Source organism: Haemaphysalis longicornis, unplaced genomic scaffold (genome assembly GCF_048455015.1).
Source record: "Haemaphysalis longicornis isolate Haplotype H1 unplaced genomic scaffold, Haemaphysalis longicornis Haplotype H1 scaffold_1, whole genome shotgun sequence".
In the NCBI taxonomy this organism is placed as follows: Eukaryota; Metazoa; Arthropoda; class Arachnida; order Ixodida; family Ixodidae; genus Haemaphysalis; species Haemaphysalis longicornis.
The window spans coordinates 266,515,621-266,529,849 of NW_027526203.1; the positions used below are offsets into that span (position 1 = coordinate 266,515,621).

Sequence of the window (14,229 nt, forward strand, 5' to 3'; positions counted from 1 at the left end):
GAATAATTACTTACACCAGGATAAAGTATACGCCAGCAGATTAAAATTTGGAGCAGAATGATATCACAGAAGAGCAGGCTTTGCATCGTAGACATTTCACGTCAGTGTACAATAGTGTCAAAGAATGAATGATTGAGGTCGAATAAGTATCGCAATTACGGCCCCAAACATGTTGAATATTCCTTTACCGATGCAAACATTGCACAGAAGGATGCATCATAAGTGGTAGTACAACAGTACAACACTAAGTGAGTGAAGTAGCGGTATTTTGTAAATTCTCTTCGTCGTCACATTATGCAGAGAAGAAGCAGGCTCTTCATCCTGGCGGTATCAAGTGTGAAATGAAGAGCGATCGAGGTTGTGTGTGTACACACCGCTTCACATTGGTGCATGATCGTGTACATTCTCTTAGCTGCCAAGAGATTCTTTCCATTTAGGCCAGAACAAATGCCGTTAGGTTGCCTTGCGTTACCTTAATAATTTATTTTCTATTTAAAATGCCGGGGATTTTTGTGTCCGTCACTGTTTAATTAAAGAGTTTTTACTTAATTGCGGAGCTTTCGTTCGTGCAGCCTTCCAGAGCGGAATCCAATTATTCGTAGCGACTTCAGTCAGAGACAAAAGAAAAATAAAGGTAGAGATACTTAACGTAATAGACCTCGTTGAATAGAATGAGTATTAATACAATATTCTGTTTAAACCATCAGCCTCGAAAAGTTATTGTACAGAGACAATTATCTTCGTATCATTCTTTTAAAGAAAAGGTAACGTTCCATTGTGACTTTTTTGGCGGTTATGTTGTAAAATATGAAGAAGACGCAGAAAGGGAAGCAGACAATATCGTAAGGGTTCGTAACTAATTAAGCAGGGGTACTATATTTATCATGTTATATAAATTGCTGATAGGTAAGAGACAACGCGCTGTGCCCGTAGAGTTGAACATTTGTTTGTCCAGTCACTACTGTCGACCCCGCGCTTTATTTAGCACCGATTTTTTTCTTCAGACGCACTGGGCTGTGTCTGTACAGTCTGAGTTGAACGCAGATAGGGTGGATATACATTTGCTTCCGTCGATTGGTATCGCGAAGAGAACATAAAAATGCAGGTGCAATCGGTATCGCCACTGGAACGTTCTTCAAGGAGAGCTGCCTGGCATTCCTGCTTCCTTACTGGTACATATTTCTGCTGGAAAAGTCAAGGTGGAACAATCACACCTATCTCTACGGGATCATCACTGTGTTGCTCGGCACCACTGGAGCTCACCACATTTGGTAACCACTTGGTTCCTGGTATCTGTCCCACGAAGTGCACGATGCATGTAAAATAACGCTGTACCACATCAAATGACTTAATTTTCTTAAAGACCTTTCTGGGGGTGTCACATAGTGGGAGGGTTAATTGAAAATCATTCTTTATGGACGCGCATTTTATAGACAGTTGATCCGAAAAGTTTTATGGGCAGGGAATGGCGACGTCATGAGGAATGTCATTCCAGTCGCTGTAATAATAAAAAGTGACACAGCAAAAACGTTCGTTCGAATGGACGAGAAACTTGAAGCGGATGACTAGTGTGGTTAGGTATAGGCGCTTATGGTGTAATGTACGGATGACTGAATGAGCTGTGAGAGAAATTTGTGAAACAAACCAAAGCTGGATATGCGGTGGTGGACGAAAAGGTCTAAAAAGAACCGCTTGTTTTGTGAAGGATGACGCACGGGTATTATAGGAATACGAAATGCAAATGAACCCAATAGCACGGTTTTGAGCTGCCTCGAGTGAACTGGTTAGTTATGCTTGGTGTGGGCTTCGGATTGCAGACACTTATAACCATTTAAAGCGAATACGACAAGCCTGAGAAAGTTTTTTCTTTAAAAAATTGGCCACGTATCTGCTCCTTTCGTTGCAAATATCGACAAAAGACGATAGTCTTTCGTCGACATTTGCCAAGTAAATGCCTCCCTTCGCTTTCCCGCTCACCTCACATGCTGTTCCTCTTCCGTCGCGCTCCTTCCAAGGCAAACACGCTGGAGGTTTGCTCAGGTCAATTTAAATTTAGCGCGTTAAATTGCTCCAGGCCGGGTGCCTCGATGACAGCGCTGCCGTACGGCGGAGACGCACATGAATCGAGGCGCCCTACTTGATCATTTATCTAGACCAACATGTTATTGTCATAAGTGACCTTCAGATTAGAACACTTAACGTGTATTAAGTGCGAATGCACTTCTTAAGCGAGCCTGAAGCGTCCGCCGCCGTCCGCATAGCAACAGCTGCGGGTGCGCGCGCTCCTCGTCTTCCTTGGCAACGGGGGGAGATGGGCGCGCGCTGCCTGGCCGCTGACATGGCACATACCCACGTGGGGGATTGGCCAGGAATCGGGCGTGAGAAGGGATAATGCACCCGCTTAAAGGAGTACTGACACGAAATTTCAAAGCTGAGATCCGCTCTAGCAATCAAGTACAACGACAACACAAATAGGTGTCTGTGCATGGCACATACCCACGTGGGGGATTGGCCAGGAATCGGGCGTGAGAAGGGCTAATGCACCCGCTTAAAGGAGTACTGACACGAAATTTCAAAGCTGAGATCCGCTCTAGCAATCAAGTACAACGACAACACAAATAGGTGTCTGTGAATAAATGCATCTTTCTTTCTTTGTAGTTGTGTGTGTGTGTGTGATCTCTCTTTTACGAACATTACCGAACCGCGCAAATTCAACTCGTGCATTCGCACTTTCACATTCTTCCCTTTGGGGAAATGCGGGGAATTTTTTAACTTGGAAATCAAACGAAATCTACGGATAATCTCCTTCTATACAAATGAAACTCATTTGCTTTAACAGTTTTAGTCGTGAAACTTTAAACAGCATACAGTAAACCCTCGTCATTACGAAGTCGCTTAATTCAAAATCTAGCTTTCTTCAAAGTGTTTCGTGGCCCTCACTGAACTGAATTCAGATCAAATCATATCCGCTGTTAACTAAGTATCGGTTATTACGAAGTCAATTTTCTGTCAGATGCCCAGGTGGTAAAAAGAATCCGGAGCCCTCCAGTGCGGCGCGCTTCATAGTTGTAGCTTCGGCGGTGCGTAAAACCCCCAAAAATTAGTTTGAAGAAAAAACAAAAAGAACCCTTTGGGTGCATCCTCGACGGAATTCATTACGTCACGAACTCGGTGCGGACTCTCCCCTAGCAGAGAGCACTCATACGCCCGGATAAGAGAAGAAGAGGACAAAGCAGACGGCTTGGTTTACTTTCGACTCCGCAGACCCACCGAATGCTATAGCAGCGCGCTGGAATGAGGGTAGGCGCGAAGACAGGAATCCCGCGAGGATGAAGCTTACAGCAGAAGAGTTGCCCAAGTTTAACAAAGCGGCGGCGCAGAAAAGATGACCGTACGCATGCATGCCCCCTCCAGGACATAACCAAGCTCTGTTTCGTGAACTTGTCGCTGTATCCTTACACATAGCAGTGATTGTCCGTTAGAATCAGGGAGCGAATATGCGCTGAGTATTATCGGTCCTCTACAGCCTCCGATGAGCCCACGGTGCACGGACTGCCGTCGGCTCGTCCTGTCCTGCCGTCCTGCCGTCAGCGCTCGTCCTGCCCGTTCCCTTCGTCCACGTCTTTTTTTTTTTTTTTTTTTTTCGCTGTTGTCCAGAATGACGGACTCAGTGATGTCGAATGATTTCGATACTCAATCCGCGGCTCACATCGGTGATTCCGTCGGTCGTGAGACTGAACTATAACAAGCTGCTCAAATCAATGATACTTCATCTTCCGATCTTGCGCGCTTTGTGAAACCTTTTAAACAAGATAAAATTTTAGCCTTTAATTAAATTAGACGTAGAACTTCGAGGTAGATTTCCAAATGATGTTATCAATCGCTGATTTCAAGCTTGTAGCCTGTGCACGCAAAACCTTTGTGTATATGCATGAAACCTCGTCAAATACCCATGCTTAGTACCTTCACCATGCTTTGCGACGCTCTGTTTTCAGCCTTCTTTTACAACTAAACTTTTGCAGTAAGGATCTCGCTGCAACGACCTTAACGAGGCTAACCACTTTCCGTATTCAAACATTTCAGGAAAGGTTACGTTGCATGGCCGGTCTAGTAATAACCAAGAGCTCATGCAATCCCGCTCAACGAACGCAGGTCTGTTGACAGCTTGCGAGACAAGGCGATAAGAAACACCGACGTGCCCAGATGGAACTACGCGCTCTTACGAGTCCAGGTATGAAATCCTCCGTCGCGCAAGGATCACTCACCATTACCGTCGTTTTAATGCCCCTGTCCAAACCATCGATAATTTCTGTTACACTGTATAGTCAAGCTATATCTCTACCCTGCCTGCACTGAACTCTAAACGCGCCTCGTTAAACGTGAAGGTGCAGTAAGAAACGAGAGGAATGTTTAATGATAAATGAGCTCGAAGTTTCCGTTCTACAAGGGGGGATATCCTACAGCTAGGCATTCTTTTGCTTGCAATTTTAAACGGTTGAAAAGTGTGCATGGAAATCACATTGGGAGCTTTAAATGCAAGTTTTTTCTTGGTGTTTTGCGTGCCTTTTTTAATAAATGCTGGGCAGCAACCTGAAACATTAAGCGAATGTGAAGTTTCGCACGGCGGAAGCGCTTTACTTAACTTCGCCGAAGAAATAACTCATGCTCGTTTTTTTTTTTTTTTTTTTTTTTTTTACTGTGCGGGGGGTCTTGTAAGATGGGCCATTTCAATGTTTATTAAACTCGATGAAGATCGGGCGCAGCCACGTGCTCACTTTGCTGCTGCGTGGCCGCTTTCCTTGTGCTATTACGATATTTGAGCATAATTGGAAGCAAGTGCTGATATTTTAGCTGTCGAGGAGAAAGTAAACGTAAATGAATTAAGCGCAAAAATAAATGAGAAAATGTTACTGCGACCATAATTAAATGAAGTATAAAACGTTTATTTCGGGAAAGATGCCGAAATAAAGGTGAAGGCTTAATGTTAAAGCAGTTTTTTTTAGCAAAAATGGCGAGTTAATTTTGTATTTCATTTTCTGAACGAGTAGTTTCGAGACAAATTAGCCTTCTTCTGGTCAGAAATTGGCGCTGAAATGTACCGTGTAGCGATGGCACGCCATATCGGCAAATTCAGTGAGCATTGACTAATAAAATCGAAAGCGCCCGAATGTGAGGGGTGTTAGGCAGTAGCGATGACCTTTTCTATTACCGTCCAAGGCCGCTATAGTCAGTTTTTCTAGCATCTCAGTGAGATTTACGTGTGCAGGCCATAGACTGCTACGGCCTTTAAGAAAGCAAGCGCCGAAACCTAGGGAACGTCAACAGTACAGCAATGGTAGCAGCTTTCTAAGGCATTTCTTGTTCTTCGCGCCTTGTATTTTGCGAAATTAGTAGCACCGCAATATTCCGAAACTGAAGTGTGTGTGTATTTGCAAAATATTCAGCTCGAAAATTAAAATTAGTTTGTAGTATCTATTTTCTCTCATATTTACGTCTAGACAACCGGGAAAGTGGTAACTGCTAGATTACTGCAGATCGAAACAAAGCTTGCAGTACGAGTGGATTTGTTATTACGAACTGACTTCGTTTTGCTGTGATATTATTCGGGCTGCAAGTTTACTTGATCCCTGAAGGGGGCCTTGCAAACGATGGCCTTAAAACTCTCTAGTGCCACCGACTGAGCAGCTTCCCTTGCAGAGCAGAAATCACGCGCCTGCAGGTGTTCCTCGTGTATTTCATCGCGGGACTCAAGAAAACCGACTCAGACTGGATCGCAGGGCACTCCATGGAAGGCCTGGGACAACACTGGGTCTTTGACCTGTTCAAGTACGCCTGAGCTTTTTTTTTATCGTAATACTCGCGCAAAAATGTAGATTAATAAATTATAACCCTTCTGTTTGTGTCTTAGCGTAGATCACTGGTTCTCAACCATGTGTGTGCCGGGGACCTCTTCCAGGCTTGCAAAAGTGATGGGGGACCCCACGATATTTTCGAAGAATTTGCACTTGCATATCAAGTCTCCAACATGCCTATCATTCCCGCCTCTTGGTCTGACTTTTATGCTGATGCGCGTCATTTTGTCGAACAATTTTCTCTTGCAGCTAATAGTCACCCAAACACATACAAGCTGCCTATTGTGCGTGTGGCTTTTTCGCAAAGCTGGCATGTCGTGCAAGAAGCTCGACGCTAAGCCATGGGCAAGGTTTAACAAAAAGGAAAAATGAATGGGGGGGGTTTGAAAAGTTTCGGTGAGGGTTTCGCGGACCCCTGGAGTTTCCTCGCGGACCCCCATTTGAGAAACACTGGCGTAGGTAATGATAGGTTTGGTCGATTTTATGCATGTCCATGTTATTCTGCGAGTGAGCGACTTGTGTGCGTCAGGTCCGAAAGTACACAGGCACGACTACTCATATAATGGAACCGTTGCAAGAAATTGAAAACTTGTATGCTCGGCAAGCCTTTTACCTCACCCGAAAGGAGACCTATTGCTGATTTGAGGACGCCCTCAAGGTTGTTTCATTCCTTCGAGGGTAAGCGTGCCTTTAATATGGGGTTATTTCAGATAAAATAGAACAAAGTGTGGCTGGTCGACCTCTTTAATTTGATTGAATTTTTTTATATCGTGCCCTGATTATTTTAATTTCAAGATTCATGGATATTTTCCCTGGAATTTTTTTTTATCTAACTCTAAAAAAGTTTGGAACGCGACAAGGTGGACCCCCGACGCTACCTGCCCGTGCTCCTCGGCCAACTTTAGAGACGTCTATCTACAAAAATGTGCGTGAGGGACAATTAGAAAATTTTACGCTCAATTTAAGCCTGCTGTACAATTTTTTAAAAAAAGTTTTGTTGCTGGCAAGAATATAATTGTTTCGCAATAAAATGTCAAATTTGGCTCAGAGCCCAATTTTTTCGGAAATTTCAGCTTGAATACTTCAAAATACTCTCAAATTACAACCTTCAAAATTTACTCACGTGTGCTTCTTGTATATCTAAACAAACTAGCCGAATATTATAACTGTGTGAAATACGGTTGGGATGAAACGGACATGCAAGTTTAAAAAAAAAATGGAAAAAAACAGCTCAGACGCAAATATAAAGAAATACGCCTTCGATTTTTCTGAAATCCTCCCCAGATGTTAAGCCTTTACATGTACTTGCATTATCATCAAAAACATGGTGCATCATTTTGTTCCTGGAGCACGCACAGCGCGAGAAATGAGCCCTATCCGCCCGACTCTCCACAACGTACTGTAGTGATAGCGACTTCCCCAAGTTTGCATAAATTATATATGTTTTGTATCAAAGGTACGCTATTCTCCACGGATACAATAACTGAGAATTGAACAGAAAAATATAGCATTTTTGATGCCCACATTGGCACTACAACAAACAAAGTGAGCCCAATTTAATGTATATAGTTCAAGAAAAAACGAGACTCTTAGGTTCAGCCCATAATAAAACAAAGTCATTTCAGTTTTTGCTAAACTCTCCCAAGATGTTGGCGGCTAAGTATACTTTGGTCAGAAGTAAAACACCTTGCATGATATCGGTACTGAAGTGTGTACACCGCGAGAATAGAGCCCTGCTAGCCATGCTCCTCGTGTGCTGCTCAGACAGGAAACACTGGTGTAGCTACGTTCTTAATAAGGTATGCATATATTTGGTTTTTTGTACAGAAGGGAAAAGATCACAGCTGAGGTTAAATTACGCCAAATACAGTAGAAAAATGGCAGTTTCGAAGTTAACGCCTGAAGCAATAAACAATCGGCACCCTATCAAAATTGTACACTGCTGTGGAGCACAGAATTAGCTGTCTAGCCGAATATGCTTGCAGTATATGTATTTTGAGATTGTTTAAATTAGAGTACAGACAGGCCGTACTGCATGTAGTTTGCATGTACCTGCTTCTGATCCTTTAGTTTTATTTTGTTTGTTTGTTTGCTTGTTTCCACCACTTGTGTCAGGACTGAATGCAAGGAAACACATGCACTGGTCATTACTATTCCTTTTTTTTCTGCAACAGCATGTGGAGACTTCATTTCGCTCCACTTATGGCAGGTTGTAGAATGTAGCCTGGTGTTTAAAGATTCCCCCAACTGCGTCGCATGCATTCTTTGCTAATTCATTCCAGAGTCCTCTTAGGAAAGCTAAAGGGTCAAGCGCCTTCTTTGCAGTAGCTTGGCTCCCACGTGACAGCCACAATCCACGCCCCATCTCTCTTCCACCCCAACATTCCTCAGGAATACTCAGTCTTTCGAGCATGAGAGACTCGACTTTTGTGCAGTTGTCTCATTCTTCACAATAGCATTGATTTGATGGCGCGATAAAAATGAATGGGTAGTTCAATTCACTAGCATCGATACTTACGGTTCTGGTATTTTCCATGTGTGTAAAATAAACGCGCTAGTTGGCACAGTACGCGCAGGAGCACATTTCTTGCTATCGATTACATTTGACACCTCCAGGTTGCAAATATATTAAACTTGGTTAACTCAGTGCTGTAGTAAAGATAGTTTTGCTTGTACATGAGGATTTCTTGCCGAACTAGCTTTGTCTTGATGTGCTTCTTCACAAGAGTTTCCTCGCCATCACGCACCAACGAGATGATGTTTTGTCTGCTTTGCATTGGGAATTCCATCTCATCATTTGTGAAGCATTCCCGCGCCACCCGATTTTCAGTCCCCAATAAGCGCCTCACGAGTGTGCGTGCGTGCGAGTAAGTGAGAGAGAGGTGGCGCTACGTGGAGGCAAGCACGCGGTATTCCTGGCGAACTAAAGAGCAACAATGTGTGCAAGTTCTCATATTGTGAAATATTTGATTTTCTAGAGCAAATTCAGCTCGTTTAGGATAGTGGTGGGCACAAATCCAGAGTACTACCGGTAGGAATAAACTCGGTAAGGCAAAATAGCATATAAGAGCTTAACCGCTTTAAATAATGCAGAGGAAGCTCATAAAACTGAACCCGAAGAATATTGTTTCATTTTGTTAATAATCCCGCGCATATCCAGAATACGCTCCAGCAGTACCGCCTTTGCAGGAAAGGGGGGCTGTATTATCGCTATTTATAATATGATGCAAGGTGTTTCCACTTCCAGCAGAAGTATTTTTAGCCGCCAGTATCTCGGGAGAGTTTACCAAAAATTGAAAGTGTCATTTCTTTTTTTTATATATAAATTTTGGGCTGAACCAAAGAGTTTATCGTTTTTTCCCCAAACTATTTACATCGTGCAGTCATGTTTTTTAGCGATGGGTTATTTTGGACGGCCGCCAATCGAAAGAACAAAATTATGTGCAGTCAAAGATAAGTTGCCGGAAAGTGGACGGGGAGTCACCACTGCCTCACGTGTTTTCTTTAATATCTCCATTATTTGTTCAAAGTTTACGATAAGATCGGTATCATTTGGATCAGGACAGCAGTCTTTCTAATGAACCAAACTTGCATTTTGTCTTCATTGCGTGCCTTTAAAAGTTTTTACACGTACCGGACAAATGGAAATTTTTGACGTCCCCGGCGTCTGGGTGTCCGGAGAGTGCAAGGCCTCCCCATTGCGACGTGAGAATAGTAGTGAAATTCAAAATGAAGAGCGCCAAGTCGCCGAGTTAAAGCAAGGGCAGAGCAAACTAAAAGCAAGCAAGCACGCAAACAAACAAACAAACAAACAAACACACTCACGCACACGAACGCACCACGCTATGGAATGTCTCGTGCTTCAAGAACGAAAGCACATATATGAACGGCTCAGGTTATTGAACACCTCGCGCGAACAATCAATCACCCAACCAAGCAAACAAACAAACGCATATACACGAATGGCTTGAGCAATATACGCCTCGCGCTTCAAAAATAAGCAAACCCACACACATGAGCGCCGCGCCGTATGGAACGCTTTGCGCATTTGTATCAAATTCGGGAGCCCGCTTTTTGCACGCGCAGACCGTTGACAGGCACGAGAAATTCCTAGCCATAAACATCTTCGCTGTAAAAAAAAAAAAATCAAAACCCATTTCTTCAGAGAAAGACGGTTAAAACGCGAAGCTTTCTCCCATGCAACGTGAGTGAAAGTCAGTCCAAAATCCAAACTGCTTCCACCATGCCGGAATCGCGCAATTAGAACCAGACGTCGGCTCATAACGTGAGGGACCCAGGTTCGATTCCGACCACGGGAAGCGTTTTTTTTTTTCTTGAGGTGCTTCGCGTTTCAGCATCATCATCATCACCACCACCACCATGTGCCCTTTGTGGAAACCCATTGCGTAAAGATGACTTTCCTGCAGTGCATTTTGGTGTTACGATTAACGGTGCAAGGGAGGCATAGAAAGCTTCGCTTTAAAGAATTTAGTGCGAGTAGTGAGAGCTTCGCATTAAAAACTAATGTTTGCTTCACCGCCATAAGACCATTTTTGCTGTGGTGCACGCTTTACAGGCAAGTAGGCGAGACATGGCTCGGCTTGTGAGGCTGGATAATCTCATGCAGCCAGCCGTATATACCGCGGAGTGGTTAAAGTAACCATAAAATTCTTCACAATAATATACTAGCCAAACTTCCAACATCACTGCGTATAAAACTGTATAATACTGCCATTAATATTCATTTGCTTTAAGATTTTTGTGCTTCATTAACGCACATTTTCAAGATAGAAGTACGATTAAGGTTATTTTTACTAAGCTAATTGAGCAATTTTTTGTAGGCAGCAAGTGGCCACAGCTGCCGTGAGCCACAGCCGGGCCAGAGTCTTTTAATGCATCTAAGGATTGAAGGATTCAAAGCATCGAAGGACTCTGGCCGGGCTTATCAGCCGCGCTTATCAGGCGTGCGCGGAAACGCGCCATCACCGCCAACCGGAAACGACGACGGCGTTACCGAAAAGCACGTGTCCGCCTGCAGCTGGAATGGGCCCTAAAAAAATTGGGCCCATCTCCCCGCGAGGGGGACTCGAGTAAATGCGTCGCATAGGGGGTGGGTGTATTGCGTTAACGTTTAGTGTTTGGGGGGTTGGTGCTATCACGTGTACACCACGCAGCTATCACGCCGCTAGCACACCGCTGAGTCGCCAACGCACGCCGCTGACGACGTAGTTTGAATGAGTCAAGGATATAAGGCGCGTTCGTAGCCTTTGATTCTGTGTCGGTTTTGTGGCGCAGTGGGAAGAGCACCATGTACCTCGCGTTCCGCGCACAGGTAGTGAATGCGTTGTATCAGCAGCTTCTTGACGTAGTTTGAATGAGTCAAGGATATAAGGCGCGTTCGTACCCTTTGATTCTGTGTCGCTTTTGTGGCGCAGGGGGAAGAACTCGGTGATAAGTGTGTTAGCACGCCCTCGCTGGCTCTTACCGAAAAGGAATTGGTTTTCTTGGCCGCCGCATCACCGAACGTTTAATCTATCTTTTTGCTTGCGCATGCGCGATCGTCCTTTGCAAAGTGTATGAAGTTGACACAGTGGCAATAAAAAGTAGTTGGAAGTTTGCGCCGTGCGTGTCTGTCCTCACTCCGTCCGTGTCCCCCTTTTTAGCGCAATCATTTTATCTAACAATGGAGTACCAACGTGCCCAGGACGCTACCCTTATTAAGTTGGATTGCGCCAGCGTCGAAGCGACAGCTCGTAAGCATGCTTACAGAATAAACACTTCGAAACGCTGAAAGGTTAATGTTCTCACGCTTGTACGGACCCAGACTACTATTTCACCTTAGTGACGAAGGCTAGCACTGTCACCAGATGCCAAGGTTTCCCGCAATAAGGACAGCTTCTACACGTCGGGGCCAGTAACAGCAGTCCCTCGCCTGTTTTAATAAACATTTATTCAATAAGTCAGTCATCCAGAAACACCCGCAGCCGCACGCTCATGCGCCTCCGTCTAAAGCCACAGTAACGCAGACGTCCTCCTTTTTTAAACGGCGAAGCTGTTTAGCAAATTGTAATTTTCGGTGTCCGCAGTTAAAAATACCAAAAAATTGCCGAGCGCGCGTACGTGAGCACGGGCCTCGCGCGACCGCCCAGAAGTTAACAATAAAGTTTACCAACAACAACAACAGTTAACAAAACCAAGAAAATGCCTAGCGCTCGGGTGCGCGTGCCTCGCGACGACCGCCCAAGCATACCCGCTTAGGTAGATTGGCCAAGATTGGCAAAAAAAAAAAAAAAAAAACTGCAGCGTTCGCCGTAATCGATGCTACACTTTCTCAGAACGAGAAAGACACGTCATAGCGTACGCCCCTCCAAGGTGATGTTCAATGATTACCACTTCCAAAAAAATGAAAGGAGCTCACAATTATAGCAACAATGATGGAGTAAAGGTCGTTGCGGCAGCGAAGAAGTAGCAAATCGGCTCCAGTCGGGGACCTGAAGCTTCATGATGGTCGTGAGGGTTGGGTAAAGCTTCGCTACCTTCAAGTCTTACGCGTTAATGTGAGCTTCCTTTATTTTTTATTCATTTGTGCAGAGGTCATACTATGCACTGTAACTATTCAAATTACGCTCACAACACAATGAAGTCTGAACATTGTCTATGCTATGTTTGCTTGGTTGGTGGTGCTGTTGGATCACGCGGTGGTAGCCTTGCACGATATGCGGGCAATTGCTACACCGGAAAGGCACCCGATGCCTCAAGTATATGGCCCCTTCACCATGAGTCCACAATTTATGTGTTCCGAAGGACTCGATTTTCTAATATATTTGAATGCAGTGTGTTCTGGAGGTTTAGGTGGTTAAAATGTATCTGCACACTGTTGTAGACAACAAAAGGCACCACAATTATTTATATCCTTTAGCATTCCTCCTCCCCAAGTGTTAATTAGTCTAGTTCAGGCCGCCCAACCAGGGTCAGTGTGTATCAATTGCATGTTGTGGACCTGGCTTTTTCACATAGTTCTGCACTCTTAGCACGCCGTTCATTGTGTACGTTCCCATGGTTTCATCTATACCGTGGCGGCCCGATGGTTGCCCGATGTCGTGGGAAGACGGCGCGACGCAATGCGATCGCTCCTACCCGACAATGGGCTCACCGGAAAAGCCGCTCTTCGCGGGCGCAGCGGACGTCCTGTTGGGTGTGCGCAGAAGCTTTGTTGTAGATTGCTAGACTGGTTCAGGTAGCACTCCCCCGTGGTGGGCGGGAGTGGCAACTCGATGTCGAAGGCCTAATCATCTCACACGGATATGCTTCTCCCATTATGTCACACCGACGATGGGCAAAGATGATAAAGAGGAAGAATCAAATTATCGAATGTTCACAATTTATTTCTCGTGCACCCCACCTTACTGGCTTACCAAGAGCTTAAGCCGTACCTTTACGTTTATTTTTACTAGGTCATGTGGGACAGCTGGCGAAATATTGTTTGGTTGAGGGCGGACCGGTGTTGGAACACTTCCTACGATAAAAAAATGATGACTGTATTTTAATACCATTGCTTTCTTTTTGCCGTAAAATATGATGTATGCCCTGCTCAAAGCAAAACTGGTCGTTTGCTTGTACGTCACGGCATTCTCGCCGTCAACGTCATCGTTATCATCATGACCGGCTTCTCACTAACGTGAAGAACGACTCCCGCTCGCCACATTCTTCCTCACATAATGAGGATCAGAATGATAACTGAGGTCGCGAACCCATTCCTCGAGAAAGATAACGGCGGTAGAGCGGGCGAGGAGAGGCTGACGGATATGTGACGCTTCACAACGTCGCCGGTTGGTTTAGCCGAGCGAGGCATCCACACGCACCAAAACTATCAGACGACAGCGCGTAGGGAGCGAGGCGACTCTCGATTCCGCCACCGCTTCCCCCTCGCAGGCGATAAGGCTGCGACGACGAGTGCTGTCGCGCGGAACACGACCGTCTTCGTTAAAAATCCGATTGCGAACCTGCCGGTGCTGTTGAATATCCGGCTATGTCCGGGCGGAAAAAGACGCTTGCATTTTCGGTCCGGTGAATCCGCGGGTGACCCACGCCGAGGGGCGGAGCTTAAAACTAGCCGCTTGAGAGGTCTCCGCAGGCCCGAAAGAAACGTTTTCCCCGTCTTTTCTCCTTCTTGTTAATCTGCCTGACGCGTATCTGCCTGGTAAAACTGACGCGCATTTTTTTTTTGTTTTTTTGAGACAACTGAAAACACAAATCACTGAAAACTCGGCTGACAGATAAATTCCGCTCATCTCTATTGTACGAAGTGAGCCCGCCCCTTCCATATCCATGCCCGCATCATCTCGGTCGTTCCGTCTACACACTATTAAATCGCCCC

General features: G+C 45.0%; 1 protein-coding gene across 1 annotated transcript in view; it reads left to right on the forward strand.

The window, feature by feature from the left end:
• Positions 1 to 14,229, forward strand: part of LOC144158843 (vitamin K-dependent gamma-carboxylase-like) — a 45,380-nt gene that overhangs the window by 1,907 nt on the left and 29,244 nt on the right. The window contains exons 3-5 of the mRNA XM_077690009.1: positions 1,106 to 1,271; positions 4,153 to 4,231; positions 5,720 to 5,826. Of these exons, the coding sequence (XP_077546135.1) occupies positions 1,106 to 1,271; positions 4,153 to 4,231; positions 5,720 to 5,826 (352 nt within the window). The remainder of the gene's footprint in view (positions 1 to 1,105; positions 1,272 to 4,152; positions 4,232 to 5,719; positions 5,827 to 14,229) is intronic.